This window comes from Rissa tridactyla, chromosome 17, assembly GCF_028500815.1.
Source record: "Rissa tridactyla isolate bRisTri1 chromosome 17, bRisTri1.patW.cur.20221130, whole genome shotgun sequence".
NCBI lineage: Eukaryota > Metazoa > Chordata > Aves > Charadriiformes > Laridae > Rissa > Rissa tridactyla.
Window position 1 is genome coordinate 4,428,199 of NC_071482.1, and position 26,758 is coordinate 4,454,956.

At 42.2% G+C, this 26,758-nt stretch overlaps 1 protein-coding gene across 47 annotated transcripts in view; it reads left to right on the top strand.

Annotated features, from left to right (window-relative positions):
- Positions 1–26,758, top strand: part of GRAMD1B (GRAM domain containing 1B) — a 117,576-nt gene that overhangs the window by 20,610 nt on the left and 70,208 nt on the right. For 45 of the 47 annotated variants that reach the window (XR_008469590.1, XR_008469591.1, XR_008469589.1 and 42 more), the window contains exon 2: positions 6,372–6,449. Coding sequence is in view for 14 of the 47 variants with exons in the window: in XM_054222835.1 (XP_054078810.1) it covers positions 6,372–6,449 (78 nt within the window). In the remaining 33 variants the exon portion in view is untranslated. Of the gene's footprint in view, positions 1–6,371; positions 6,450–18,870; positions 19,019–22,033; positions 22,053–26,758 lie in introns of those variants that run through there. The other 2 variants (XM_054222830.1, XM_054222834.1) reach the window with 2 other exon arrangements.

A 26,758-nucleotide genomic window follows, 5' to 3' on the forward strand; every position in this document is an offset into this window, starting at 1 on the left:
AGATCTCTGTAGTAAGCAGCCCGTCTTCTCTGCTTTTGGGAGCTTTGGAAAGTCCATAAGCACGATCTTCCATTTATATGGTATCTTTTCTAATCTGAAATGTGAGAGTGCATGAATGATGGCTTAGTAGGAACTTGGCTATTAATGTAATCTTTTTTCCTTTTTGAACCTGCAAGTTCAAATGAGACCTAATTTGTGCTTCCAGTGAACTGATTTTTTTTAAACTGATGCATACATATCTCTTATGAAGAATACTGATGTACTGTTTGCTGTGACAGCATTTTTTGTCACTTATGGTAGTGTGCCAAGGGCCTGTGAATCCCACCAGCTCTGGTTGTTTGGTTTTTTTTTTTGAATGAATCTTACTGTCTTTGTGCAGTAGTTTGTGGTTTTCTTTTTAAATATTTACCTTTCCTTATTTGTGTGGTTTAGGATGACCAGTCACACAAGAGTATCGATATTGACTAATTTACAAACAGCTTGGAACTTAAATGCTGTTGATCTTATCTAGTCAGCAAATATTTACTGATGGATCATCTGAATTTCATGGTTTACACAGCATTCTGCCTGTCAATGGTATTTAACAATTAGTCATCATCTTCATTACTGCTGCTGTTTTCAACTGCATTGTGTTTTGAAATTCAAAATGTCTGTTGTTCATTATTGAATATGATGTTGATGAAGGGGCTTGCCTTGACAGCTGTGAAAGTTGATGTTTATATTTTAATTTGTGAAATGAATTCAGTAGGAGGAGTAAACTTGCCTATCCTGCCCCTTGTAACCCTTACCAGAAAGGAGAGAAGGTGACCCTTCTACGGATTCAGACTCTGGCTCTTCAACTCTGACTGCAAAGGGCACACTTAGTACTAATTATGATGATGGTCTATATGATACATGCAACTGTCCGTTAGGGCTGAGGCAGCTGTCCCTTATCTTTTTTGATCATTACTAATGGGTTTAGACTGTAAACACTGCTTTACATCCCCTGTCTATGAAACTGAGTTACTGAAAACATATGAAAGTCTGGAGTAGGAAGTGACCCTTTGGTTCTTGGGAATGCTGGCAATACGTTAGGCTCCAGGTAGTGCATCTTCAAAGTTTAGCTTAAAGGCACTTGAAATTTCACCTGCAAACTCTGCCTTCCGTTTGTTGCACTGATTCACTGCATGAGCACGGGTACAAATTTTCTTCTTGCCTCTGCATATCCCCATTTGAACTTCAGTCAAATGTGTGCAGAAACATGGTGCTTGGCACCTATTTCTTTGAAGAAACTCCTTCATAGCTGGTCCTTAGATGGAGCAGGGTTGTGTAAACAGAAGGGGTGCTATGATCCTTAGAAATGTTGTGGTACCTGCCTCCCATAGGCCTTGGTATCAGTTAAGCAGTAACAGTTTGCTGAACATGAACTTCCTTGTCTTTTTTTAATAAAGCCTGATGGTAGCTTGCAGCCTTTGGTGATAAGGATATGTTTCCCCTTACAACTTTACACTTGTTTGCTGAGAGTGGGGATTTACAGCACCTGTGGGAAACCTGTATCACTGAAGGTGCTTTGGCTTTTAATTCACAGACTGAAAGCTTTAGGTCTATCAAAGGACAGTACTTGATGAGGGAGACTGTTGGAACTTCAGTCAGTGATTTCGGACTCATGTCCCTTATCCTCCTTTCTTCTTCCCTTCCACCTGGCAGTTCCTTGGCACTTTTAATGGCACAGTCATTTATGTATCCGTGCAACCATAGTAACACAGTGCTGTTGATGACAGGAATTTAATTTGCCAAGGACAATGAGGTACTGTTTGGCAGCTGGGACTGTGAGGGCCATTTCTGCTGTTTCATGAGAAATATGAGGGGGCACTACATTCTGGGAAGGATGAGTAGAGTGGGAGGGTGAAATTTAAAGATAAAATTGTTGTTAAATCTGTTGAACCTAAAGCCTCTGAATACAGGGGTTAATTAAGGAAAATGAATACAAAATATTGATCTGGGTTCAAACATGAAAACTTAGCAAATAGCTTCTTCTGACAGCCACAGACTTCTGTGAATAATTTTCCAAACTCATTAACTGATTCTATCTTCCAGGATACAGATGTTTCTTTCCCATTTCTTTGCTTGGACCATTCATCCATGACTATTGAAAGAATTTCTCCTAAATAAAAATCTGCCAAACATACTTGCAGATGTGAAAGTATGGTGGGCTTATCATCCACATCTGGAGGGTATAGAAATCCCAGAAGGCTTCCAGTATGCAAACGTTGATCTTAATGTCTGAACTTTGAAATCTGGACAAATATCTTGTACTAGAATACCTGCTTAACTTTAAAAGCCTATTCGTGCATGAAATGATGAAAAATCTTGGCTCTGCCTTATTATTTGGAGACTGAAATCTCAGAATAAAATGAGATTTATTAAAAAAAAAAACCTCAGGAGAATAAGAATAGTACAAGATCTAGCTTATAGCTCGTAACTTCCCAAGACCATCTAAATATTGAAGACATGAAAGCAAGTTTTGCACCTTTTTTAGTACCTGTGGTCTGTTCAAGTTAACTTCTGACAAGTGAGGTGTGTGTGTGATCAGAACATCTGTTTTTCAGTCAGTGGAAAAATGTTTCTTTTGTACTTGGGCTGCCTGGATAAACTGGGAGGAGTGGTGGAAGTAGACTCTTCAAAGAGTTGTTAAAAGGCATGGTTAATCTGTATTTAAAACTCTTAGTTGGTTTCTAAAGCAGTAAGTAAAGTTATGAGTCTTAATATATGCGTGAGAATTGAGGGGGGAAAAAACCACAGGGTATAAGCCTTATTTAGTTTAGTGTCTTGGAAATTATGAGGGAAAGGGGCCTGTGTACCCAAAGACTTAAGCCTTTTCCAAATTCAAGTCTATCATTGCTGAGCTTTGGAATGATAAGCTTGTTTTGCTGATTTCCTGAGACTTTTAACCAGCTCTCGGTTGTACTTGTAAATACAAAGCTGACATGACTATGTCTAAAAGCTTCCCCCATATTACTTTTAGTACAGTACACACATTTCTTACCTCCCTTATATTATCTTCAGTATAACAACAGTAACTTATTGCTATGCTGTCTCAAAGGAATGCTGTCATCTTAAAAGCAGGTCAACTTAAAATGGACTGAAAAGCATCATAAAACAATAGGCTCTGCATTTCAGCTGCTCTGTACGTTTTAGGGAATTTAACAGCTGCACTGTCTAATATTCAGAATGTTGAAATGAGTTTTTTCTGTGTGGAAAGCTCAAAACTTTTGCAGAGCTTCCATGCAAAACTTCATTGTAGTGAAACATAGCTCATTGAATACTATCAAACAGACAAGTAGGTAAAAACTAATTTCTTTCTCCTGGTCTGAGATTGTATCATTGCTTGTAACCTTGTGTTCAGTAGTGACAAGGAGGTAAGGTGTTGCATTGCAATGTGTTGCAATATCTAGATGCCATTAAAGTTTAAACCTTGATATGGAGGACTTTCGGAATGAGAAATTTAATGACGGGTAGGTGAGCATGAAAAGGTCTAAGGTTCACCTTGGATAGGTGCCCAAAAGTAAACTTTGATGTGGGATTTCCAGCATTGCAGGTGCGTTGTTGGGCTGTGATATATTGGGAATTGTCTTTTGGTAAGTTTTTCTTATATCTGCTTGATCTGAATTGAAATGGCAAAGTTTTGTTGGGAGTGTTTTTGATGAAGAAACAAATAGTTCTAGAAATAGTCCCTGCCATGCTTTTCCTCATATCAAAAGGGTGATAATTCCTTTGAATTAGCAGGGCAAGCATGGTTCCTTCTGCAGACCAGTTCACTGGGCCATAATTAAGCTCAGAAGTACAGGAAAGATGTTTCTTTGCTTTTTGGGTTATATTGTTCTTACCCAGCTGTTGATTTATAGCTTGAAACCAGTAGAGAATTCTTATGCTTTGATTATCCTTTCTACAGTGAGACATTTAAGAAAAGAATGACTAAGTATGTGGGTGTGGGAGGAGAAAATTAAATCTGTCTCTTTGCTGAGAGCCTTTTGCAAAAATGTTTACCTGTCTTCGCTGTGATGGTAAAACTATATACTGTGCAATGGGGAAACAAGCGAAGTATTTTCTGTGGGTTTCTGTATGTGCCCACATGAGATGCAGGTCTGTGACTTCTCTGAGATGAATATACTTTAAATCTGTATCTGAAAGTTACAAATATAGGGTGAGTTTTGTGATTCTTGTCTGTCCGCCCTGAAAAGCTAAGTTCTGTATTACTTGTTTCAGGATTTTATAAATACTGATGAGGAATTACTTTCTTCTTCTTTCAGCCTGCTCTCCTTTCTGTCTTAACAGTAAGGAACAGTTTTCTGCCTCATGTTCTGAACAGGTGGCAGAAATAGCGGACAGTGTGTGTGATGTTTCTCAAATGCTGAGTGGGTCCCAAGACAGCTATTGTGCGTTTCAGAACGATCATGTTCAATAGGGAGTCCTTGAAGACCTTAGAGAAACTGGTAAGAAGCTAGGTGGCTGATGAAAATAAGACTCATTGGCTTTTTTCTTTTCAGAGGAAACTGCAAACCTCTCTGGCAAAAACTCTTGATTTCATAGGGGGAAGAGAAGTCCGTCTTCTCTTTCTTTTTTTTTTTTAAGAATAAAAAAGCAAAACGGTCACGTTAAAGGATTGTCACATGCTGACCTTGAAACATATGAACAGTCTTACAAGAAAACTAACTAATTGTAATAATGCTTTGTGGGGAGGAGGACAGGAATTTTAGGGATTCAGATCCCTAAAAAGTGAAAGTGGGGGCTTGTTAGAGCCATTTATTTATACAGATTTCCTGAAGAAATGCTGTTTAGTACTGGAGCATGCAGTTCTCCTCTGTCACTGAGTTACTTGCTGGTTGTACTTCCTCCCCTGCTGACCTGGCTGTATTTTGTCATTCCTTGGAAGAATGAAGACAAGATTATAGATAAACTTCTCAACTTTTTCAAGTATTTTCTCTGTTAATGTTCTGTGGTGGTATAAGTAATCCTTTTGGGTTTTTTTTTTTTGCAAGGGACTTAATTTATTCAAGTCAGTACACTTGTTACTGTTCGAGGTATTCTTTCTGTAGTTGAGTTGTAAAGCATGAGTAGGTGTAGGTAAAAATGGGTATAATTATGCAAGCATAGAATACGTTTAGAGAAGAAAACCTCTAAATGTTTTTCTGGGAGATTAATTTATAGGGGGAGACAGTATTGTTGAAATGGAAAGAGAAGTTAGAGAATGATTCTTGCACAGCAGAAGCAAGTGTTTTCTTCCAAGAGACAGTCTGCCTTATAGTGCATAAAAAGGTCAAGGCCAGGTTAAAACAAACCCAGCCAAACAAAAATCCTTAAACAAACAAAAAAAACCCATCCCAAAACCAAACAAGTATACATTTCATGGAAAAATCCTATTGCAGTGTTTTGGTACTATGTTGTCCCTCAAAATAGGCGTTAGTGCCTGAGAATTGTTGCTTTTTTAGAATGAAAAGATGTGATTTGGTCCATTTTGATACTGTATTTGTATGTGCAGATGTGTGTACAGTGCGGTAGAAGCTGTGATTGCAAGTGTGTGTATGGATGCCTGAACTACTTTTATTTGAGCAGTTTAGGTCCTACCAATAGTAAAGCCACAGCTTTTTTTAGCACAGGTTGTGAGCTCAGGCAAGTGTACCCAGTGTCCAGGTAGGACTGTGCAGTTTGGGCTAAAGCTGTGTTGCCATGACTCTACAGCTGGTGTTACCCAGGCAAACTAGATTAAAGCTAGCCTAGGAATATCTGCTTTGTGCCTTAGTCTGTTACCTGAAGGCAGAATCAGATCAATCTACTTCTCGGCAGGAGAGCTCTTTGAAAGAAATGAAGCTATAGAAATGATAAGCAGGAACCCTGATGAGTCCTTGGAGCAAGTGGAGGCTGATAGAGGGGAAAAAGGCTAACTTCATACAATAGATCACCCACAAACCACCCATTTGGAGGGGGATAGTGACATCTTGTGGGCTCAGCATGCAACTCTGCACCAGAAATTCAATGTTGGCCGCTTTGTCCTTAGCAAGAGTTCATTTTAACTGCTGTTTTGTCTTGCTGTCTAGAAGTGGGGGGTATATGAACATGCAGCAGTTTGATATTTGAATGTTAAGCTGTATGAAACTGTTATGGGATGGCATGATGAAACAGTGTATAGGCAATGTATTCTGGAAAGTTCTTAGGAAAGTGTCACTAAGTGAAGTTAAGAGGCATCAAATGAGTCACACCTGTAGTTTTCTCTTTGCACTCCCAAATACGAGGTATGAACCTTGCGTTTTTCTTGTTCTGGCTTTAAACCAGCGTGTTTCATAGGGACTTATACAAATCTGTCTGATTGCTTCTGTTTTCCTGTCTCATTGCAGCAGTCAGCAGAGCAGCCAGCAAAGCAGCCATGATGATGACTTGTCCCGATTCTTGAGCCCTCATATGCGTGACGAGAGGTAAGTCTGTGGCTGAATTGGGAGAAATGCTTGCAACTACTCAGTGAAATTACATGTGCTGGGCTGGTTCAGAGCCTCTTTTATTTTCCCTGTATTGCTTAGAGTTGTTGAACAAGTGTGACTTACTTTGGTCTTATTGATGTCTAAAAAGATGAAATTTTCATCTACTTAAAAGTGGAACTTGTGGGACAAATGCATCCAACTCCTGAAGTACCCTGCATTTTCTTTTGAGATTCAGTCCCTGAAACTGTAGCTGGTTTAGATAGCTTCATCAAACTTGCTGTGTATTGATCACTATGAGTTCTGATCCTTAAATACACAAGTGAAATTTTGTGTGTGGCTTTTGTCCTCAGCAAAGACAATATTGAGCTTAGCTGTTTGTATTTCCCTTGTGATGTGTGGTTACAGTCCTGAGGTATCTAGAGCTTGTGGGTTGTAGCTGGGTGAGAACTGCTATGAAGTTCCAGAAGAAACTTAAGTTTCTTGTTCTTCAGGTTGATTAATGACTACTTCAACTTGCAGCATTGGTGCAAAAGCTGTTGAAAAATGAATGCTTATTTTTGTCCATGAGTTATTATTGTTGCCTTGCTCAGAGCCATATGATTAAGAATTTTGCTGTATCTTGTAATTCATCTTTTGAGCCTGAATCTGCTTAATTCTCTTGTTCTGTGCATGAACTATGAGCCCATAGCTACTAACACTTTTCTATTGTGGGCCAGCTCCTGCAGACCTGTTTGTCCATTAACATCTTAGGGGTCCAGCATTACATCTGGACTTTGGTTTCTGAATTTCCCATTTTGTTACTGCGTGCACAGTAGAGTTATGTTGTATTTTACTTAGCTGATCTTGTGCCTTTGGGTTATAGCGAGCCTGCAGGAGGGCATATGCTGAGATTTGGGAGCAGCTTCCTTTGTGCTGCTGCATAGTGGATTACAAGAATCATCTGAATGGTGTCTTCCACTATATGCATGCTTGTTAGCCAGGCATGGTCTCTCAGAAGATCATTGTTTTAGGTCTGTTACTCTGTTATTCCACATAAGCTGTCTCTGAGGTCAGAGGTCTCTCTTACTATGTAGTAGGGCAAATGCTTACTGAATTCAGATTCCCCACTATGATGTCAAAGGCCAATGGATTGAGTAAGAACTGAGTAGCAGCTGATTGAGCATCTGAGGAATTGACTCACTTGAGAGAACATCCTGACCCTGAAGAGCTAATTAATATCCCAACAGAATCTGGCTCAGAATTAGCACTTGGTAGTTGTAGCTAACCTTTTCCTCCATATGTTGCACTCCAATTATCAGTCTCTCTGGGGCTGTGGAGCCTGGCGTAATTGACTAGTGGGGAGTGGTGCTTCCAACCAGGAAATAAAGAACCTGATGGCAAAGCAGATGGGTACCTAGATCATACCTGGGCTTCCTCTGTGTATATACTGGTATACCATTTGATCTGGGATTTCATAGGTTAAACAGTGTTAGGCTTCATTAATACTCAGATGGGGGATTTCTGGGCATAGCAAGAAGGGAATAATTTGGAGGTACCGCCTGTTTTACATGTAGACTAAACTGGAGCCTTTAGACTAGTGCTGAGAAGATCTTCCTGGCAGGAAGGGATGTGTTTCAGCTGGAGCACCATCAGACATCAGACCTATTTTTGCAGAGCCAGGGTGATGGTGAGCCTGCTGACCTATCTTACTGGGGGCCTGCAACATTCCTGCTGCCTACATTTAATTAGAAGTAACTTCTGATTCCATACTGGGCCTAAAATGATCCATACCAGGGCTAATAAATTACCATTTCCTCTTCGTTTTTTTTTTTCCTCCTTTGCCAATGTTAATTGCATCAGGCTCTTCTGGTATAGTCTTCCCTTGGATGCTGTTGACTTGTGCTTATGAAACAACCAAAAAATATTTCAGACACATTTTGAGCTTCATGTAGGGTGTGAAGCTGGACATGAAAGAGTCTTGACTCTCCTAGAGTCTTGAAAATTGCATGAGGAGGGGCTTTCTCTGCTCTTAAGATGCCATTTTTGACAACTAAAAAAAGGTCCTCCATCCACAGGTTAGGAGTGCTCTGCTTCTGTTAAAGACCTACAGGCAATTCTATTCACCTGATCAAATGACTTGTAGAACAGCTCTTAAAAAAAAAAACCAAACCAAACAAAAACCCCCAAACAAACAAAAAAACCAACCAACAAGCAAACCCAAAACAACAACAAAAAAACCCCAAAGACACAACCACCCAGGGTTTCAGCTGTTTTGTAAGTTGTGACAAAAGCTGAGCAGAGTAGAACAGAACAGGGGAGAGTAAAAAACCATGTGGTGTGTACTGAAAGGTGTACCTTCTCTTGGCATGCTGCCTTTGACATCGGGCAGAATGAGCCTGTGCTGTACCAGAGCAGAGAGCAAGTGAGGATCTGCACCAGCCCCAGTACATCTGGGAAAGTGCTGAAAGAAGCTACCCCAGCTAAAAGTAAAGGGATGCTGAGTTGCTATGTTGACTCTGGGATAAAAAAAGAGAGGAGGAATGCATAGCTGAGGATGGCTGAAATCTGGACCAGGTATAGCCAAGATCTTCAGTGCCTGCCTGCTCTTACTATAAAAGATGGTACCAGGGTATGCTACTGGTGAAGTTAATTTCTCAGTGATGGATTTCCAAGGACCATGTTCCAACTCTCAGGTCCTTTCAGAGAAGACGGAGAGTTCTGTCCTGTTGCTGGTAGATGCATTCAGTGCTCTCTAGCAATTTTTTTCATGAGGTGTGAGTGCTGCTGTTGGCTTCTGTGTTGTGAAGTACGGCCATGGTCCAGAACCCATACCCTGATAAGGTGTCCTGCAGCACAGCAGTGAAGCAGGCCTGCCATCTGTGTGTACCTTCTCTGAGGAAAAAGCTTTCCTTCTGCAAAGTCATGTAAGTTGTCATGTGTCTGTCATGCCTGCTTCTTTGTGCTGAGAGGGAGCCTATGCAGATTTTATGTTGTCTTGGGGTAACTATATATGAATTACCTTGGGCTTTCATCTAGATTAAGTCCAAGTTCATGAGCCCGCTTCTGTTTAATCCAAGGACTTGTTCTTTGTCATGACACTGGGGCACCTATCAGGTTTAGGATGCTGAGTATCTTTAGAAGTAAAAGTTAAGCTACTGAACTGGAGGGAAAAAAAATCAGTCCTTAGACTTGCACTCAGTTTAAGGAGGAGATAAACTGGTGAAGAGGGAACAGCATGGAAGGTACAAGGATGGAGAGCTATAGGCTGCAGGGAAATAGAGGGGACAGAAGTGACTGGCAGATTACAAGAGATGATACCAAAATGATTTACATTGGAGATCATATCAAAATGGATGCAATGGGGAAGAGTAGTTAGTTTTAAAGGATCTCAGACTTTGATGTCATACCTTTGGCTGCAACTTGATTTAGCCCCTTAATCTGTGCAGTACCTTGTTCTGAGAGTTCCAGGGCTGCAGGGCTTATTTTTCCTTTGTGTAAGCTAGTAAGTTTTTCAAATTAAGGGATCAAAATTCATAAGAGCGAGCTTGCAAGATTAGGGAATGGCTTAAGATATAGGCGAGTTCAAGAAGTTTTGCTTGCTGCTTGAATTCCCACAAAGTTGTGTAAAGAATAGAAAGGAGGTCAAACTTTGAAAAAGTGACAGAATTTACATCCTTGGAGTGTGTGTAAAAGGTCATTACATATTTATGTACCTAGGGCTTGCTTATGCTGCATCTTCCTAGCCTGTGTCCCTTTCCCCTTGATAGAAAGAAGTTGGTGCTAACATACCGCGCCCCTGTTTGCGTGCAAGTGGAGGCACAGCAAAGATTCTACCTACCTCTGCAGCTTCAGGGAGAGTGGGAGGTTTTTTCCATTGCTTGGGGCAGCTGAAGAACAGGTGAGGATTGAGTAAAATGGGGCTGTGCATGCTGTGTCTGTTTTTAAAAGGGGAGGGTCAGGGATAACAGAGCCCAGGGACCCTTGTTTGCATGTCTAGATGTGATGATTCTGCAGGGAAAAGGGTGCAGTAGCTCTCTGACCTGAGCTATGCTAACCCATGCAGCATGGTGCAGGCCTCCTGGAGTGTTATTAAGGCGAAAAGCCTACTGGAGTAAAAGGGGGAATGGATGCTGTTTTAAAGGGGATGATTAAGTAGAAGACAGCTGCTGCTTTCTGTGGTATGAGTGTAAAATTTGGGGAGACTAGTATGTTGCTCTTTCCAACAGTGCTAGCTGTAAGGGATGCCTGAATTTGAAGTCTTTGATAGGGAGGGTCCTGATAATAGTCTCACCCCTGAGTAGCTTATGTCTATCACAGATGGATGCCTGATGCATCATCTTTAGGGAGGTTTTCAAAAGTGGCACTAAAGACCTTGTTGTGGAGAAGACTTGGAGGCTCATGAGCTCCCAGAAGGTCACAGACCAGAGCCCTGGTGCTCTTGCAATAACTTTAGGGTGAGTTTGGATTTGGATCTAGCTCCAAACTCTGAGTCAGTTAGACTTAATACTAAATAGAAATTTTAACCAGAAGGGCACAAGTCTCCTTTGTCACCTAGGAAAGATGGTTAATATTTAGATTCAGAACTACTGTCAGTCTTCCTCTCTCACCTTCTGGTTGCTGCTGCTTCCTAAGCCCCACTATTGAGTCTATGCTGTAGAGGACAAGAACAGCTTAAAATTGTATCTCTTCCACTTGGATTGCCAGATTGTCAGCAGAATTGCTATGAATGGAAATATCACCTCCTCTCTGCTCCTTGTATGCCAACATTGTTTTTGTTTGAAGATGGACTGTTGTTAATTTCAGAGTATGCCAGTGTTCTGCTGCCAGTGGAGCTAAGGTGGTTCTTTTTGTAGGAAGTCAGTATTGGGTTTGATTCACCAATGTTGTGCTCCTCTTGCAATCTCTTCCATTCTTGTTCTCCTTTAATCGTAAGGAGACTGAATTGAGAGGACTTCAATTTGAAGCAAGGGGCATAGTTCCTATTGTTCCCTCCTCCATGGCTGGAGGGGTATGGAAGGACAGATGCCTCTCCTCTGTTTGTCTTACTGGGTCCAGAGACAAGGAGGAGACCTGGGCAGGATTAATTGGTTTCCGTGTGCCTGTTCCTCTACTCAGTGGTGGTTGTTTCTCAGTGCACGGGAGCCTGCAGCTTTGGAGAGTTGAGAGCAAACTTGAGACCAGGGTAATTTTATGTTACCTATACTAGTGTAGTCACATATCATTACTCTGGGCATTAGCTGATTGCCACTCATGAGACAATTTCATTGATATCATGGACAATTTTTTGTGCAGACAATAAGTAAAACAGATTGTGTGAATCCCCACCATCATTAAAAAGTAATTCTTAAAATTTGGCCCTCTGTTCCAAGCTGTCATGCTAAAATGATACCTGCCTGTTTCCCTTCTAAAAGCAGCTCCGAGACAGAGCTTGTAGTGTGAGAGTTTCCATACAGATCAGTAATGTAACTTCACAAGAAAAGGTAGGGTCTTACACTAAATGTAATGGCAAGACAAACCAGGATTCGGATCTTGCTTCTCCATTTCCTGATCAGTTCTGTCTCTACTGGACTAGTGTTAGGTAAGATTAAATAAACTCCAGTGTGCCTTGTGTATCACTGAATGCAGAGGAGGTCTGACAGACCTCACATGGCTGCGTCACTAGCTCGTGATGCTGAGGAACATGAGGGGGAGGTGAAGAGGCGTTTTAATGTCCCTTTTTTTCGCTCATCTGAGACCCTGGGCAAACTCCTTACCCTTCCTTCCTCTTCCCAAGAGCAGAAGTTTTAGTTGTGTAAGTGCAACTGCACTTCACTTGCAGACCTTAAGTAATGGTTGCCCCATCAGCTCTGTATCCTCTGGGAGCACTGTAATTCTCAAACATTATGGCAGCTATCTTGAAGCATGTGGAGGAGTGGCAGAGAAGGGGGTAGGAGGCTAGGATGCATTATAATTAGCCATCTCCTTTCATAGGTTTCCAGTTCTGTATGCCTTGGCCCTTGTCCGCAGGCTTTTTTTTTTTGTGCAATATGCTGGCAGCTGCCGAACAGTTTGCATGGTTTCACCTTGCAACAAAGTATTCACTGTGCCTTGGAGCCTTCCCTGTGTTGCTAACAGCAGGTCTGAAGGAGTGATGGTACCAACTGGATGTTGAAGAGCATGCTGGTACCTATAGCTTGGTGTGAGCTAATAGGAAGATATTTCCCTGTGCTCCTTGGACGGGGTTTCCTGGTGTAACTAACCTGCTTAGAGGTACCCAGGTTTTGCTAAATGCCTTGCACTTCCAGCTTTGTTTTCCTGCTTGCCCGTTCTACTCAGGACTTTTTTTCAAGTAGTCATTGCTGTGAGATGCCAACTGGCTGTTGAGAGTGAGGCTGTCTTTTTCAGAAGACTAATTTAGATTTGTTCTGCTTGCACCTCCTTCCGTTTCATACCAAATGTGGGGAAGGAGGGGAAGGTGTTGGCATTAAGCCTGTTCTAGGGCCTCTTGAGATTGTCTGAAAGTGATCCAGTTGTTGACCAAATAAAAGGGCAAGATTAATAAAGACTGACAAGGCCGTTGCAGGCTTCTGTTGCAGCCCTAAAACTTCAATCCTGCTATAAAATTAGCATCAGAGAGTCTCAGAACTTAACTGATTTCAGCCTCTCACAACTAGAGCTAGGGGCTTTCAAAGATGCAGAGAAGTGAGGGGTTTTCTAGGAGGCCTGATGCTTAATTCTGTTAGTGTGTGGCCAGATTTGTGCCAGGAGTGACTGCTACAGAATCTGTATTGCAGACCTTTACATCAGATCTCTGGGCCAGACTTACCTAAGGTGTATAGGACACATTGCTTTTGACTGGGATGTGGCCTGAGATGCGTCTAGGGGCTATAACTGTCCTTCTGATTTTATTGCCTGTGCCCAAATGTGAAGGGTCTGGGAATTTGAACTGTACCAGGGATCTCTTAATGATAACACTTGTAGAACAAACTGGTGATAGAAGTCAGTATAGGGTTTTCTCAAAAAGAGCACCATGTAGGCAGTATCTCTTTGTCTTCCTGTTGGAGAAACCCACCTTTCTTCGTACTGGGAACACTTTAACTGAGATGTCATCAGAAACCAAGATGTACCTATGAGTCATGTCATGAATGTGCCTGCTGCTCCTGCTGCAAAGAAAAGCTCTGAAAGTATGTTATTCCTTGCTTCCATTTTATGTGATGTGACTGATTAATAAGTACAGTGCAGTAAAAGGTGATGTTAAAATAAAATGGGATGGGGTGGTGTATAGCTCTTCAGGTCCTCATTTTCTAATCTCTTTTGCTTGTGATGGGAAGGGGATGTTTGGGGAAGCAGCTGGGCAAACACTAAAAAAAGTACATCTGAAAATATCATTCTGGAATTCTGTGTTATTTTTTTCAGTCTTTAACCAGGTCTTCCTCTTTTCCACCAGATACAATAGCTGCAAGTCTAGTTTGTGTGCTACTGAAATCTTCTGTTAATATTATTTGCATACAGCAATGTCTAGGATCACTGGCCATAGTCTTGCACCTGGTGTGCTATTTAAGTGGAAGCAAAAGGTGATCTTAGCTGCACAGAAGTCAAACTGTAAATCTAAGCCAGCAGTCAGTTGATAGAGAAGACAAATAGTATGGGAGAATGCAGATAACAGAAATTGTCTTTTAGCTTCTCTGTGGCCTTTGGAGACAAAAAGCCAGTTTGAAAGGGGCATTTCCCTCTTCAGAATACTGCCTGTGAGGTAGGAATGAGGCCTGAATATCCACTTCATAATCAACAATAAAAGACTAAAGTGTGATGCCAAACAGAGATCCCATCTGAAGAGGAGACTGTACAGTGTCTCAGCTTGTGTTACTGTTGACTATTCAAGTTAGCAGCTTTTGCTGCTGTTTGTGGTGTCTGTGACGAGTTCACAGCACGTCTTTTGCCATCCTTAGTACAGGGGTTTGTAATTCCAAGCAGTGGAGTGAGAAGGGTGTCTTAAGGTAGTAACCACTTGAATTGCTATAGCTTTAATCTGCCTTAGTTGTTAATAACAGCTCAAAGCTTTCAAGCTTTACCTGCCAATCCTGGAGATGAGATGGAGCAAAATCTCTTAATTTATAGTCACTTGTTTGACATGCAGTGGGCATAGAAAAGAAGATAAATAGTGGAGTGACTAGGTGGGGAAGAAGTATTGCAGGGATAAGCATGTTAAAACCCACTTGTTGAGCCAATAAATTGACAAACAGGATTGGTGTATGTTGAAGGGCAGAAGCTTAAAGCTTTTTTTTTTACAGCATTTTTCTAGTTCTCCCTCCTCAATTTTTTGAGAACTTGGGACCACAGTATGTGTTTAAATCAGTGCTAGCATCATTTTTCACAGCCCTGGCTTTCTTGCTGATTGCTTAGGGAAGCTGAATGCACAGAGGGAGGCTGATCATTCTGCCTAAACTTCAGACTGCAGCTGGAGGATGAAGTGCTGTTGACCCATGCTGCTGCTGCTACCTCAGCTTCCCCTGAGACTATGGCAGGTTATATGAGTGGTGGAAGAGGATCTCTGAATGTTGTTTTTTTTTTTTTTAGCTTGAATGCATGTGCTTCTGCCCTTAGAGACCTTCACAGGCCCTCATTTACAGTGCAGTCGTCAGCTGTTTCTGAAACCCAGCTGCTCAGTGCAGGCTATTTCTTCTTAGGTTTCTGTAGGGTCAGAAAAATTCCCCCTAATCCCCCCCAGTTCACTGGTCGAACTGGGAATTCAAGTTGTTTTGGATTTGCTTGGTGAAATGTCCTCCTACTCTTCTAAGATAGGTGTTATCTTTTACAGATTGCTCTCAATGCAGTCCGTGAACAAATCAGCTTTTTCCTAACTTTACAGTCAGCAGATAAACACTTTATTATGGCCTCTGTCATTCCTATAGTGCTATATACTTTAGTGTATGCAAGTATTTGCAAGGTGTACCTTGGAAAATACATGCATCTTTACACTTTATAGTTAACTCTGTAAATGTGGAAATACCAAGTATTCAAAATGAGTTTAATATAAAACAAAGCAGCAGAAACAACTTGGGGTAGGAGTTATGTGGTGATGGTAACTATGTACTTAATTCTTGCTGCATTCCATCACCATAGGAAATAAGATGGTCTTAGTAAATGCAGTGTACAAATAATAGCTACTTATTGTAAGAAATAGCTAAATATTACATACCTTACAAAGAGATCCTTTTTACTTTGTATTTTACCTGCCTCTTTTTACATACCTCCTCTCCACCCTGAGATTCGAACTCTATTTAGCAGAGCACTGGATGCAGTTAGGAGGAGCTCATCTTGTGTGTCTCTGGGAAGAAGTGTTAATTGGTGCTGGTTTGTTGTTGGAGAGGGGGGTACCTTAATCATCAAGCAGACAGTGTACAGGGTCCCCTATGGTGACCTGATGTCTCACTGAGCTGCTTTGGCTGCTCTGCTTTCCAGTGGATCAGAGAGTCCTGGCAGAAAAGACAAAGAAGAGAAAAACTTCCTTGTAGTGGGTCAGCTGAGCTTGGAACATCCTTTGACAGATTCTGCCTCTGCCTTTCTTATGAGCTAACCACCCATGGTTTTCACCAAGAATAAACTGGTAGTGATGTTGGTGCTCAAACCATTTTTTCTTCCCATTTCAGGAGACTTAAAAAAAGCTGTGTTAGCTTCCACCTGGCAATGGACAGTCTAGTTGAAGAAAAATAGTAATTGGTTAATTCTGGCCTTGAGAAATTCATTCTGGTAATTATTAACCTCAAATTACTTCTTCAGTAGGGTATTCTTAATTCTCTCAGGGTTTGTGCATCTTATCCCGTAGCAGCGGCATATCTGGCAGAGACTTAAAGGCAGCTGTGCCTTTAAAATTAAATTGCCTGTGATGAAAGAAATCTGAGAGCAGAGAAAGGAGGACCAGTGCCTTTTGCGCAGATCAAGGTCTTTGGAGATTTCTCCACAGCTCTGCCTTCTCATCAGCCTAGTCACTGCTCCTTTCCTCTGGGGCCCAACTGCAGAGACTATAATAATATCAATAAAAGCCACCCTAGAACTGTCTCAGTGGTGGCATTACATCTTTCCACGGTGGATGCTGAGGTCACTGCTTTGTGCCACTTTTTCCCCAGAACTACTGTGCGTGTGTAAACAAGCTGGGATTCTATCTTCTTTCAGTTCAACAGTGTTTTGCTCCCTTGCTGCTGAAGTGACGCTACCCCAGATTGCTGGGGAGCACATTGGTACTTGGACAGACTTCCCCATTTCTGCAGATGACTGTAACCGTGTGAGTGCTCACTGATCTCTGTATCTCTTTTCTTTCTCCTCTTTCCTTGTTTTTCTTCCCATCCGTTCTTTCTTGGCCTTTGCAGAGTATTTGTTGTACATTCCAGTGATAAGATGGCAGCATGCATCTCCCCACTGCATCATGCGTTGTAACAAGGTCAGGCATTGTAATGGTACTAGCCAATGGTCCTTGAGCCGCTCTGCTTTTTTCCTGTTCTCCTGCAAGTTTGATCCAATACTCTTCCTTAAGCCTTCTCTGCTGCTTGTTTTCCCTTCCCTCTTAAGCATGCTGCCCCAGATCTTCAGTTGTAATATGTTCTGTTATGTGCTTGCTGTCTTCTGAACCCCTTCTTGTTTAAATGGCAGGCCAGGTGTAATATGGGCCTGCATGAGAGTTATGGGTTTAACGAAGTTTCCAGCATTGTAAGATTTTTGTTATTTCTGCAGTCTGGAAAAGAATCTTTGTTTCAGGCTCAGACATGTAAATGCTCAGATTTCTTTATGTGAGCTTGAGCAGGCTGTTGCTTTGTGCAGCACCTGCCCATGCATCAGTCCCCTCAAATTAGGAATCTCTTCTTCTGGGTTCCCAATGAAGTGTGTAGCTTTGTGGTATGTGACACTCTGTGGAAAACAGGAATCCCCTGTATTGTATTCCAGTTTGCAGCCTGCCATTCTTCATTCTACCTTGTTGCTGATGCCACTGCTACTGGAAGACCCCTTGAACATGCAAGGGGTAGTATGTGAACTTGAGCTGTGGGAGGCTTTGCTGCTGATCTGAGATGCCTTTCTATCTGCAAACTGGAAGCTTGTGTTGAAGACCTGGGTCTTGAGTCCCTGCTTTAGCTGCTTTCTTATATCTTAGGTTTCAGAAATGAAGGATCCAGGATCTTTCTCTTCCTCTCACAAATTTGTAGTCATTCTTCTAGGGTTTTTATTCTTCACGCAAAAAATACTGTGGTATATGTTCTTGCTACAAGGCTTTCACCTGTTTATCTGAAACATCCAAGGTTAGTTTTTTGCCCAGGATAGGATATTGCGTTAGACACCCCATAGGTCCAGATGAGTACAGAAGGCTTTGTTTTTCTGGTGTGCTACCTATGTGTATCTGTGGATTATCCCTTAGGCAGTGCTAGCCCAAGGACTGCAAGTTGTTGGACTCTATGTAAAGATTTAGCTCAAAGTACTTGAAAGACTTTTAAGTTACAAAGGATCCAAAGTGTCTTGGCTGTTAGGCACTTCAAAGTACTCTGATTTTGAGATCTGATGTTCAGCATTATTCTGAGTCAAAATCTTGTTCTGTTAAGGTATCGGGCTATGGTGTCATGTGACTTATTTCATCCTGTGAGTTATTTCAGAACATCTTGAGCCAAATGAAAAGGGAGATGATCAGGTCATAGTATTTCTGCCCAAGGTAATGAAGTCTTATTACCTTTTCACCGGTGGCTGCAAGTTATTTGCAAAGGAAGGTAAAAATTAGAAGATGGCTTTTCATTTCTTGATGAATTAAAATCAAGGAGGAGTTTGTCTGTGAAGCATGCCATGAGTCATGAAATTTTCATGCCCCTTTTCAGAGTGAATGAGTTTTCTGGGGTGTGAGAGGTTATTGCACCATCTCAAGCAAATGGAAGGTTAAGAGTTCAAACATGCAACACAATGAGGGAGGAAAAAGAGCCAAAAGACTCTGAAAGCAGCAGCCCTCTTCTGTTATAATATTGCTCAAGAAAGAAGCAGTAGCACCTGAATCACCCCAGTTTCTCCACCCTTCTGATACTGACCTCTTTCTCCTTACATGAACAGTATTCTTCCTTCTCCAGATTCTCTATGGGGAATTATTTTGCTTCACCTTTTGATGGAGGGCGGCTTCTCCCTATTCTCTTCCAGGATAGCTGAAGGTACCACTTTTCTGTTGTGATGCTGTTCTACCTTGCCCTCCCTTCCAAGACTAAGTTTGGACTTGCATAGTATGACAAACGCTGCTTTCACATAGCTTAGAAAGAAATGGCTTACAGGCACTTTCTGTATACTGTGTGACTACAGCTCCCATGATGCTGAGAGTGTGAAATGCATATTTTCTTTCTGGAAATGAAGTCTCACGTGACTTCCCAGCTGCTGCAGCAAAGAGAGGGAGTCCCTTCTGAGTGGTTGTTTCCCCCCCCCCCCCCCTCGGGAAATGGAGGTGTGCCCTAGCTTGAAGATGCTGTGATTGCATATGAATTCCTCTGACAGCTGAGGCTGTAGGGCTGCAGAACACTGCTGACTTCGGGAAGGATTCAGGAGTTTATCCATCTGGCACATTTTCCTGTGGATCTGTATACGTGTACACTGAGGTGCATAACAGTTAAACTATCTCTTCCTTACATTCTGTCATCCTTCGTGGCAGTTCTTTCTCTCTCTCCGTAACAATTCCTGATTTGCTTCTAGTTAGTTCTGTTACTAACAGGTATTGTTTTGCATGCATGTTTCGCATAGGCACAGGGTTGTTTTACTGCTCCCCCAACTTGTGCAGACTTTTCTTTCTTGCCATATGGGAGAATCAAACTGTAGCTGAAGCGGTGTCTCACAGGTAGCACGTTGCATTCTGTGCCTGCAGGTCATGCATATTTTGTAGTGAACTAATCTGCCTGAGCCTTCCAAGCCCCTTGTTTCCACTGCGTGGGTGCTTGAATATGTAAATTTTTCAATTACCATGAGTCTGAGGTGAGTCTGCTCTGGTTAGTGTGAAGCTAGACCGTAATGATGGGTAGTAGTAAAGCCACAGTGATGTGTCTATACAGAGGACGCCCTAATGGCTGTGAGTTGTGACAGTGTATGGCTATTTGAAGGGGCAGTGACACTTGCAGGTAGCTCTTAAAACAAGCAATGCTTTCTGATTTGTAAGGCAACTTTTTGGAGGCAATTACAAGTTCAAACCCTGAGCTAACATGATTGTTGCTGTAGCTATTTATAGAGCTTTGACTTCTTACTCTGACCTAAAGTGTGTCATAATGGGTTGTTCCCTTCCGAAAAGCGGACTTCCTCAGGAGATGTTTCCTGTTTGCTCTTAAGTTCGTAAGCTATTGCACCGTGCTGGAACTACAGATAGCCTCTGCTGTAAAGAGGCTGCAACATGGAAATTCAGCTTTTTCTGAATTGCAAAGTCGGGCTTTACTGGTTCTCTAGCTTAGGATTTGCTAAAGGTCCTTTGTGAGGCTTGTGGTGTTTCCCCCACGCCCCCCCAGGCTGCTGTGAATACTTGTAGCAAAATGCACACAAGTGAGTAGACTGCTGTTAAGGGACTTCAGTGGCTTCATAAAAGAGGAGTTGAGGAGTAGAGTGTCCACAACGTGGACATTTGCTGTTTGTGTATCTGTGTCTGCGCTGGATGTCTTATGATTACTTTTCAGACTGTCGTCAGCATAAAAGGCATTTGGAAATTAATTTAGTGCACAACGAGGATGACAATACTTACCCTAGTGAGAGTAACTAACTCAGGCGGTATGGTGAGGTTTTTTTCTATGTGGCATCGGATCGGGTATGTTTAAACTTCATTATATCCACAGCGATGCTTGGGATGGAGGTTGAAAAAAATATGTATTATGGCATCCCATGGTCCATGATCTACATGTGTTCGTAAGATGGGCTTTATGTTGCTGATAAGCATGAGGGTGGTGTATTTGAATATGCTGAGTAAAAAAGATATAGTGTGGTGGCCTTGATTTGTATAAGCAGATGGCTGCATGAATGCATTGCAACAGAAACATACTAGAAATATACATTTCCTGTATGTGAAGTCGGGACTTGGGAGTATTCTCTGTGTATATTATATACTGCTGGCCCATTTTAGAGGTGGTTTGAGTACTCAGCGCTTTGTTATCTGTCTGGACTGCTGGGCCCTCTTTACTGTTTACATTGCACATCTGCATGATAGTGACATCTGTTATACGTACTCCAGTGCCTACTAATACTTTTAATGCAAAATACTTTTAATATAATGAAACCCAGTGGGTTGGCCCTGTGGGGGGGGTGTGTGTGCGTATGCCTGTGCACAAGGGAATAATAGTGGTATGGTTTTGCAGAGGCTATGTATCTGCCCATCAATGTGTGTAAACTATTTAGTGTACTGTAAATTACTTGCGGTGCCCCCAGTCTTTGTGTACTACACTGTGGTGCCTGCTGTGTGCGGGAGCACAGCCTGCTGCACTGTTGTATGAATAAGCACTTTCAAGCAGTGAGGTTTTCTAGCCCTCAGAGGCTCTTAATTTCACTGAGCTCTGCAGTGTTTTTTCTGCCTCCCTCCTAGCCAGGATTGCTCATGTCTGTCTGGTTTGTCAGTGCCAGAGTGCTGTGAGGAGCTGCGTACGAGGGTTCCTGGGCTGGCTAGCTAATGGGCTCCAGCCTGATTTACTGTTGTGGAGCAGGCCAGGAGGAGCCTGCGGGACCAGAGAGGCAGTGGCTCGGCTCAGGGATGAATGGGGCTGTGTGAAGTCACTCTGCTCCGCCAATCAGGGTTGGCCTCTGCTAGGCAGGGCCACAGCAGCTACGGGTGCCTCTTGATGCTGGGACAAATCTTACCTTAGACGATGATTTGATATTTTTGGTCTGAGCTGAGTGTGCACCAAGGAGTCCCTAGTTTAGGCCCAATCATTTCTGAGTGTTACTGAGGTGAGTGTTCTCAGTAGGGTGCAGATGAGTAGCCTTCACCTTGCATTTTTCTCTGCACGTGTAAATCTCTCTTTTAATGGTCTGTCTCTGGTGTGCTTATTTTGCACCATTGCTTCTCTACGTGTCTGGCTGACCCCTTTCACTCTTTCCTTTCAGAAGCTGCCTTTTCCTTCCCTGCTTCCATCCTCCTTGTGTCTGATCCTTTCTCCTTGAACTGTGCCCTGCTCGGAACCCATTTGCTTTCTTCCTTTCTTCTGATTCCTAAAGTACCCATTTAGGGGGGTTGGTTGTGTCACTCTCCCTTCCCCATTGAGGGAGAAAGAGCAGCATGTCTGGAACATGGGTTGCTTGTCTGCTCCCTGCAGAAGCTCAGACTTCAAAAGGAAGCTGGGAGGGAGGGCCCTCAGCATCATACTAGAGCTTTGGGTGGTGGTGGGGAGGAGTTGGAGGAGGATGGCAATGACTTGTGTCTTGTGCCAGACTCCAGTCAAGTATTTAAATTGGGACCACACTGCCCATCTCTGGGGGCAGGAGGGAAAACTAGGGACTAGCTCTTAATTGACTTTTTTGTTGTTCTCATCCTCCTGTCAAGTTGTTTGTCTCCTTTTCTTCATCCTCTTTTGACTTTCCCTTTCTCTCCCCTCCCTTCTCCTTCAATGCTCTTGTTTACTGATAGGCCAAGCAGAAAACATGGAGACGTCTGATATGGCGACAGCAAAGGTAGGATGGAAATGCTGCCGGCCTCACTGTGCGTAAGTGGTTCCGCTTGGCAACTTCTTAATTTGTCTCTTACCATTTTACTTTCTCCTGACCCTTTGCCCTGATGCTGGGAGTTGGTACTACTGCTGGGGTATGTGATGGGATTTAGGTTTTGGGAGGAAGTAACATTGTGGCCACAGTCTGCATATGTTGCTTATCTTGTAAGATTCGAGAAAACCTTGAAATGTCGGTGCTGTAGGCGAAGGTCGGGGGCGGGTTGGAGAGAAATAGGGGAGTCTGCATTTACTGTCAGTAACAGTTTGTCCGGGAAGCCAAGGAGGGACCTGGGATGCTGGAAGACTGCTTTGCTGCTGTATGAGAAAGCGACGCTAGAGGGTGCTTTAGGGGCAGCTTTCCTGCTCATGGGGACTGTTCTATGAGTAGAAATGCCTTTTGGCAGCCTTAGTTCTTTTTTTTTTTTTTTTTGAAAGGATCCTGGGGGAGTGCCGAATGAGAAAGTAATTTGAGTTTATGGATGCATCCGCCCTTTTCTGCGAGGCTGTTCTGTTGCCTGTGCTGCTTGCTTTTACCAGGTTGCAGGTTCTGCTTTCCTGTGGGCTGGCAAACTGGAAATATGTGGGAATGGAACTTGATGGCTCAAGATGGTCTTGTGAGGTTGAAATGGGAGATGTAGACCATGCATGACAGCAGCATGGTTCGGTGAGATCAGGGAAGCACAAGACTGTCTCACCTTTGAAAGGTTGTATCTCATGGCAGGGAGCATTGATTATATTTTCATAGCAAACAGTTTGTTATCTAGCACGAGTCTGCCACCAGTGTGACTTTCCTTGGCGTCAGAACAAGGTTAATGTGCAGGGAATGTATCTGCAAAATGTATCCCAGCAGGGTCTGAAATTAAGCATGGTTGAAAAGAGTCATAGCTTGGAAAGAGTGGGAAATGGCCTTAGTAGTTAGAAAACTTCCGCTTTTGAGCTTGCGCTGAACTGGACACTCACGCGTGGCAATATGGCATGCTGTCTTCCAGGAGGTAACTGCTCTCTACCTGGGGACAGAAGTCCATGGTTAAAAAAACCCACTGTGGTGCTGTTAGCAGATGGTAGGGCTTATTTTATGTCTCAGCTAGAATTCAAGTTGGGTTTGAGTTTTCCCTTTTCACATTTGTTTCTGCTAAATACTTTGAAATACTTTCAAATTCCGTTTCCCTGAAGTCTAGGTGACACAGGTGAACAGCTGCCCTGTTTTGCCCCAGGACTGGGTTGCATGCCAGTGCTGGGTTTGAGTTTTTAGTGTCTGTCAATAAACTAGTGTCTGTCAGTATGAAGTACTTCTGGATAAATGTTGCTTTATAAAGGTGAAATCATCCTCACTATCATGTTTACTCAAGCTTCAACTGCCTGTCACTGCAAACCCACTTACCGCTGTAGTGCTTGAAAAAAAAATTACCACTGAAAATGCTGAAGGGCCAGTGGCATTGGAGGCAATTGAAAATGACGCTTTCCATTTCAGTTATAGCTCTTGTGGCATTTTGGGGAACTCTAGCTTTTCTGTGTTGAAAAAGAGACATTTTCAAAGACAAAACCAACAAAGTCACTTTAATTTTTTTTTTGTCCGTACTTGCTTTTTGCAGTTTCTTTCAGGAAAGTTTTTCTTGTATTCAATTAAAGGAAAACATGATCAACAGTGTTAAAGCACCATCTTAGTGAGGAGGTATTGAAAACCTAATTATCTTTTCAGGAAAATGTGCCTTGAGTGAAAAACTGATTCTAGTTTGAGCCTTCTAAAACAAATACATCTTGGAAATTAGTTATGATGTAAATATTACTGGAGTGCATATAGGTTTATTTAGACTTACACCATGGCAAGTGCTGATGTTTAGTCCCCTATTCTTTGTTGAAACCCAGATATTCTTCTGTGTCTGTTTGGGTCAGTTACCCCTGTTACGGTTAGTCTGAAGCCTCCAAGGGATGCTATTAATTTTGCTTAATTTCAGTTTGGGGTTAGCCTGGGCCCTGGGCTAGCAAAGAACTTCTGAGAAGGTTTAACGGTTTCATTTTCTCAGTCTGAGATGATGCCAAAGCAGCCATGGAATTGTAATATCAGGATGTTACTTCCGCGGCTGCTCTCCATTGTGTTTTATTGATGCTTCCTTTTCTGCTGGGGCACCTTTCAGAGTATCTCAAGAACTGGCATTTCCTGACGTGCCGAAGAATGGCCCCGCATTTAGCACATCAAAAATAGGAGTGCAGCTTTTACTATTTTGTAGCATGTGGTTTTAATACCAAGGTTATCAGTCATTCATCCTCATCTTCAGGCTTTTCAGAACTGTTGATGGAATCAGGAAACTTTATCCCTTGTACGCTGTGGGGGAGCACCTTGCTTTGGGATTGTGACATGGTGCTTTGTCGCCTTGCAGCTTTGCTTACATGGTGCCCTGCTAAAAGTAGGAACCCTGATTGTTTTGTCCCTGCTCCATGATGAGTTCCAAGGGGGAAAAGTAGTTAACCTGTTAGAAAAAAGAAAAATAAAAAATTGAGCCAATGTGAAGCTAGAATGCTTCCTGGGAGAACGTGAATCGCTTTCCAGGTAATCAGCTAGTGGAAATGAGGAACATAAATTAGTGAACTGCCTCTCATTTTCTCTGACAGTGAAAGGTTTGTGTTTTCTGTACTGCAAGTACATACATGGGAAGTCCTGAGACTTTTTAGGGGGTGGGGAAGAGATATTAAAGCACCTGACTTACTTGTTCCATCTTGGTGGAAATGCATTCTTCTTATGAGCTGTAATGGGAATGATGAGTGAAGCCAGAAGAGATGCCTATTTACAGTACCACAGAGCTTTTGGTTAGAGATTATTTCCTTGGCTTTTGTTAGATAACACTTGCTCAGGCTGGGAGTGCTCGGAGAAGTATGTGTAAGGGGAGGAGGACAGTAGGGTAACACAAAATAGCTGGTATGTGAATAAAAGTGGTAAATATTAAATGCTGTCTTATGACAATTTATGTAGTTGCCTCTGTGCTTCCAGCTTTCATCCAAGCCCTGACAAGGGAGGTGGCAAAATTCTGTGTAGAATTGTCTGGTTTTTGCCGTCTGACCAGAATGCAAGAAAACACCGAGACCTAATTTGTTACTGTCTGTCACTTAGTACAGATAATTCTTCTCTGTGCAGAGAGCATGTAAAGCACTGTCCCATGGGGACAGTACCGTTTAGAGCTTCTTTCATCTAAGCTGGAGGTCAGAAAAAACCCACTACTCCCGGTTTTGTGTATTGCAGCCCTAACTGACTTTAAATTCATGTGGTCTTGACAGTTTATAGTTACAGGTCAGGAAAACATCTGGTGTTCTAACTCCTTTTTCTGCTACTTGTAATCTCAAAGTCTGAGAAGGTTCTGCATGGTTTTAACTTTGTTGCTCTTTTTAATGTTGGTGTGTGCTGTTTGACTTCCTCATCCTAACTGGGGGCGGAAGCAACCAGAAGGCACAAAGGGAGGCTGTACTCATGGTATTCTTGCTCTGGACCAGAAGAACTCAGAATGTTACTTGGCAGTAGGCCAGGATCCAGATTATCTTGTTTTAATCCTTTTAGAAGTTTATGAGAATTCTGCCTGGAGGGAGCGATGTGGGACGATGGACACCATGTAAACTTGTTTTATTGTTGTTTATGGTTTATGCTTAGGAAATTATGTACCTATTATTGTGCAATTAAAAAATAAGATCCCTTTCCCAAACAGTCAAAATTCTATTGCAATAAGCAAGTACTTTGACTTACAGATTTTATAGCTAGAAGGGAAAATTATGAACATATGATCTAGCATCCTGTAGGAATGGCAGTCGTTGGTGAAAATACATGTCTGCCTCTGTAAATAGGTCAAAATACAAATGAGTACAAAAAAGAAAGGAGATTGCTGGGGAAGAAGTCATGAAAAAATGTTGGATTGGGGGGAAGGTGATCTGATGACTGAGATATGAAAGTGAGCTGAGAACAGAACACAACACTGAAAGATGTGAAGGCAGTCAACAAAAATGCAAAAATGTTATGAAACAGCTGATGGAGGAGGGATATAAAATAAGGAAAGAGAGGAGAAGGAAGTAGCAGGTATAGAGAGAAGTGTGTTGTTTAGGAAGAGGCAAAAGATGAAGTTTTGGTGTGGGCATGGAGGTGGCAGTCAACAGAGGGCCATGAGAGACATAACTGCAGCATCTTGTGTAGAAAGAGGTATGTGGGTGAGGGAGGGGGAGGACTGTGGCTGGTGAGAGGTGGGTTACAGAAGCTGTAGGCACTCTTAAGTGGTCGGTGATCGTGGTGCTCTAGTTAACCATTCATACTTTGGAGGCTACTGCCTTTCTCAGCAGAAGTGAGGGATGCCTCCATATGTTTCAAATGGCTGCTGTTGAAATCAGAAATTTTTGTTTAGGCAAGAGAGGACAGGCTGTGGTAGGTGAGACATAAAGAAGATGACACCGTTGTGATGTTTTTAGGATATTGTGATTGCTAGTGTTGGCCAAAAAGATATCTGCTCTCAGAAATCTTTCACTGTTTTCAGCTATTTTGCTTGTTTTCATGAAGCATGGAAGCAAGCTAAAAGGAAAACCAATGTTTACACTCTTTAAACTTTTGCTTTTTTTCTATTCATATGGAAAAATAAAAGCATTTTTACCAAAATAACAATGGCTTGGGAAAGCTCTTTTGCATGCAAAACATGATCATCA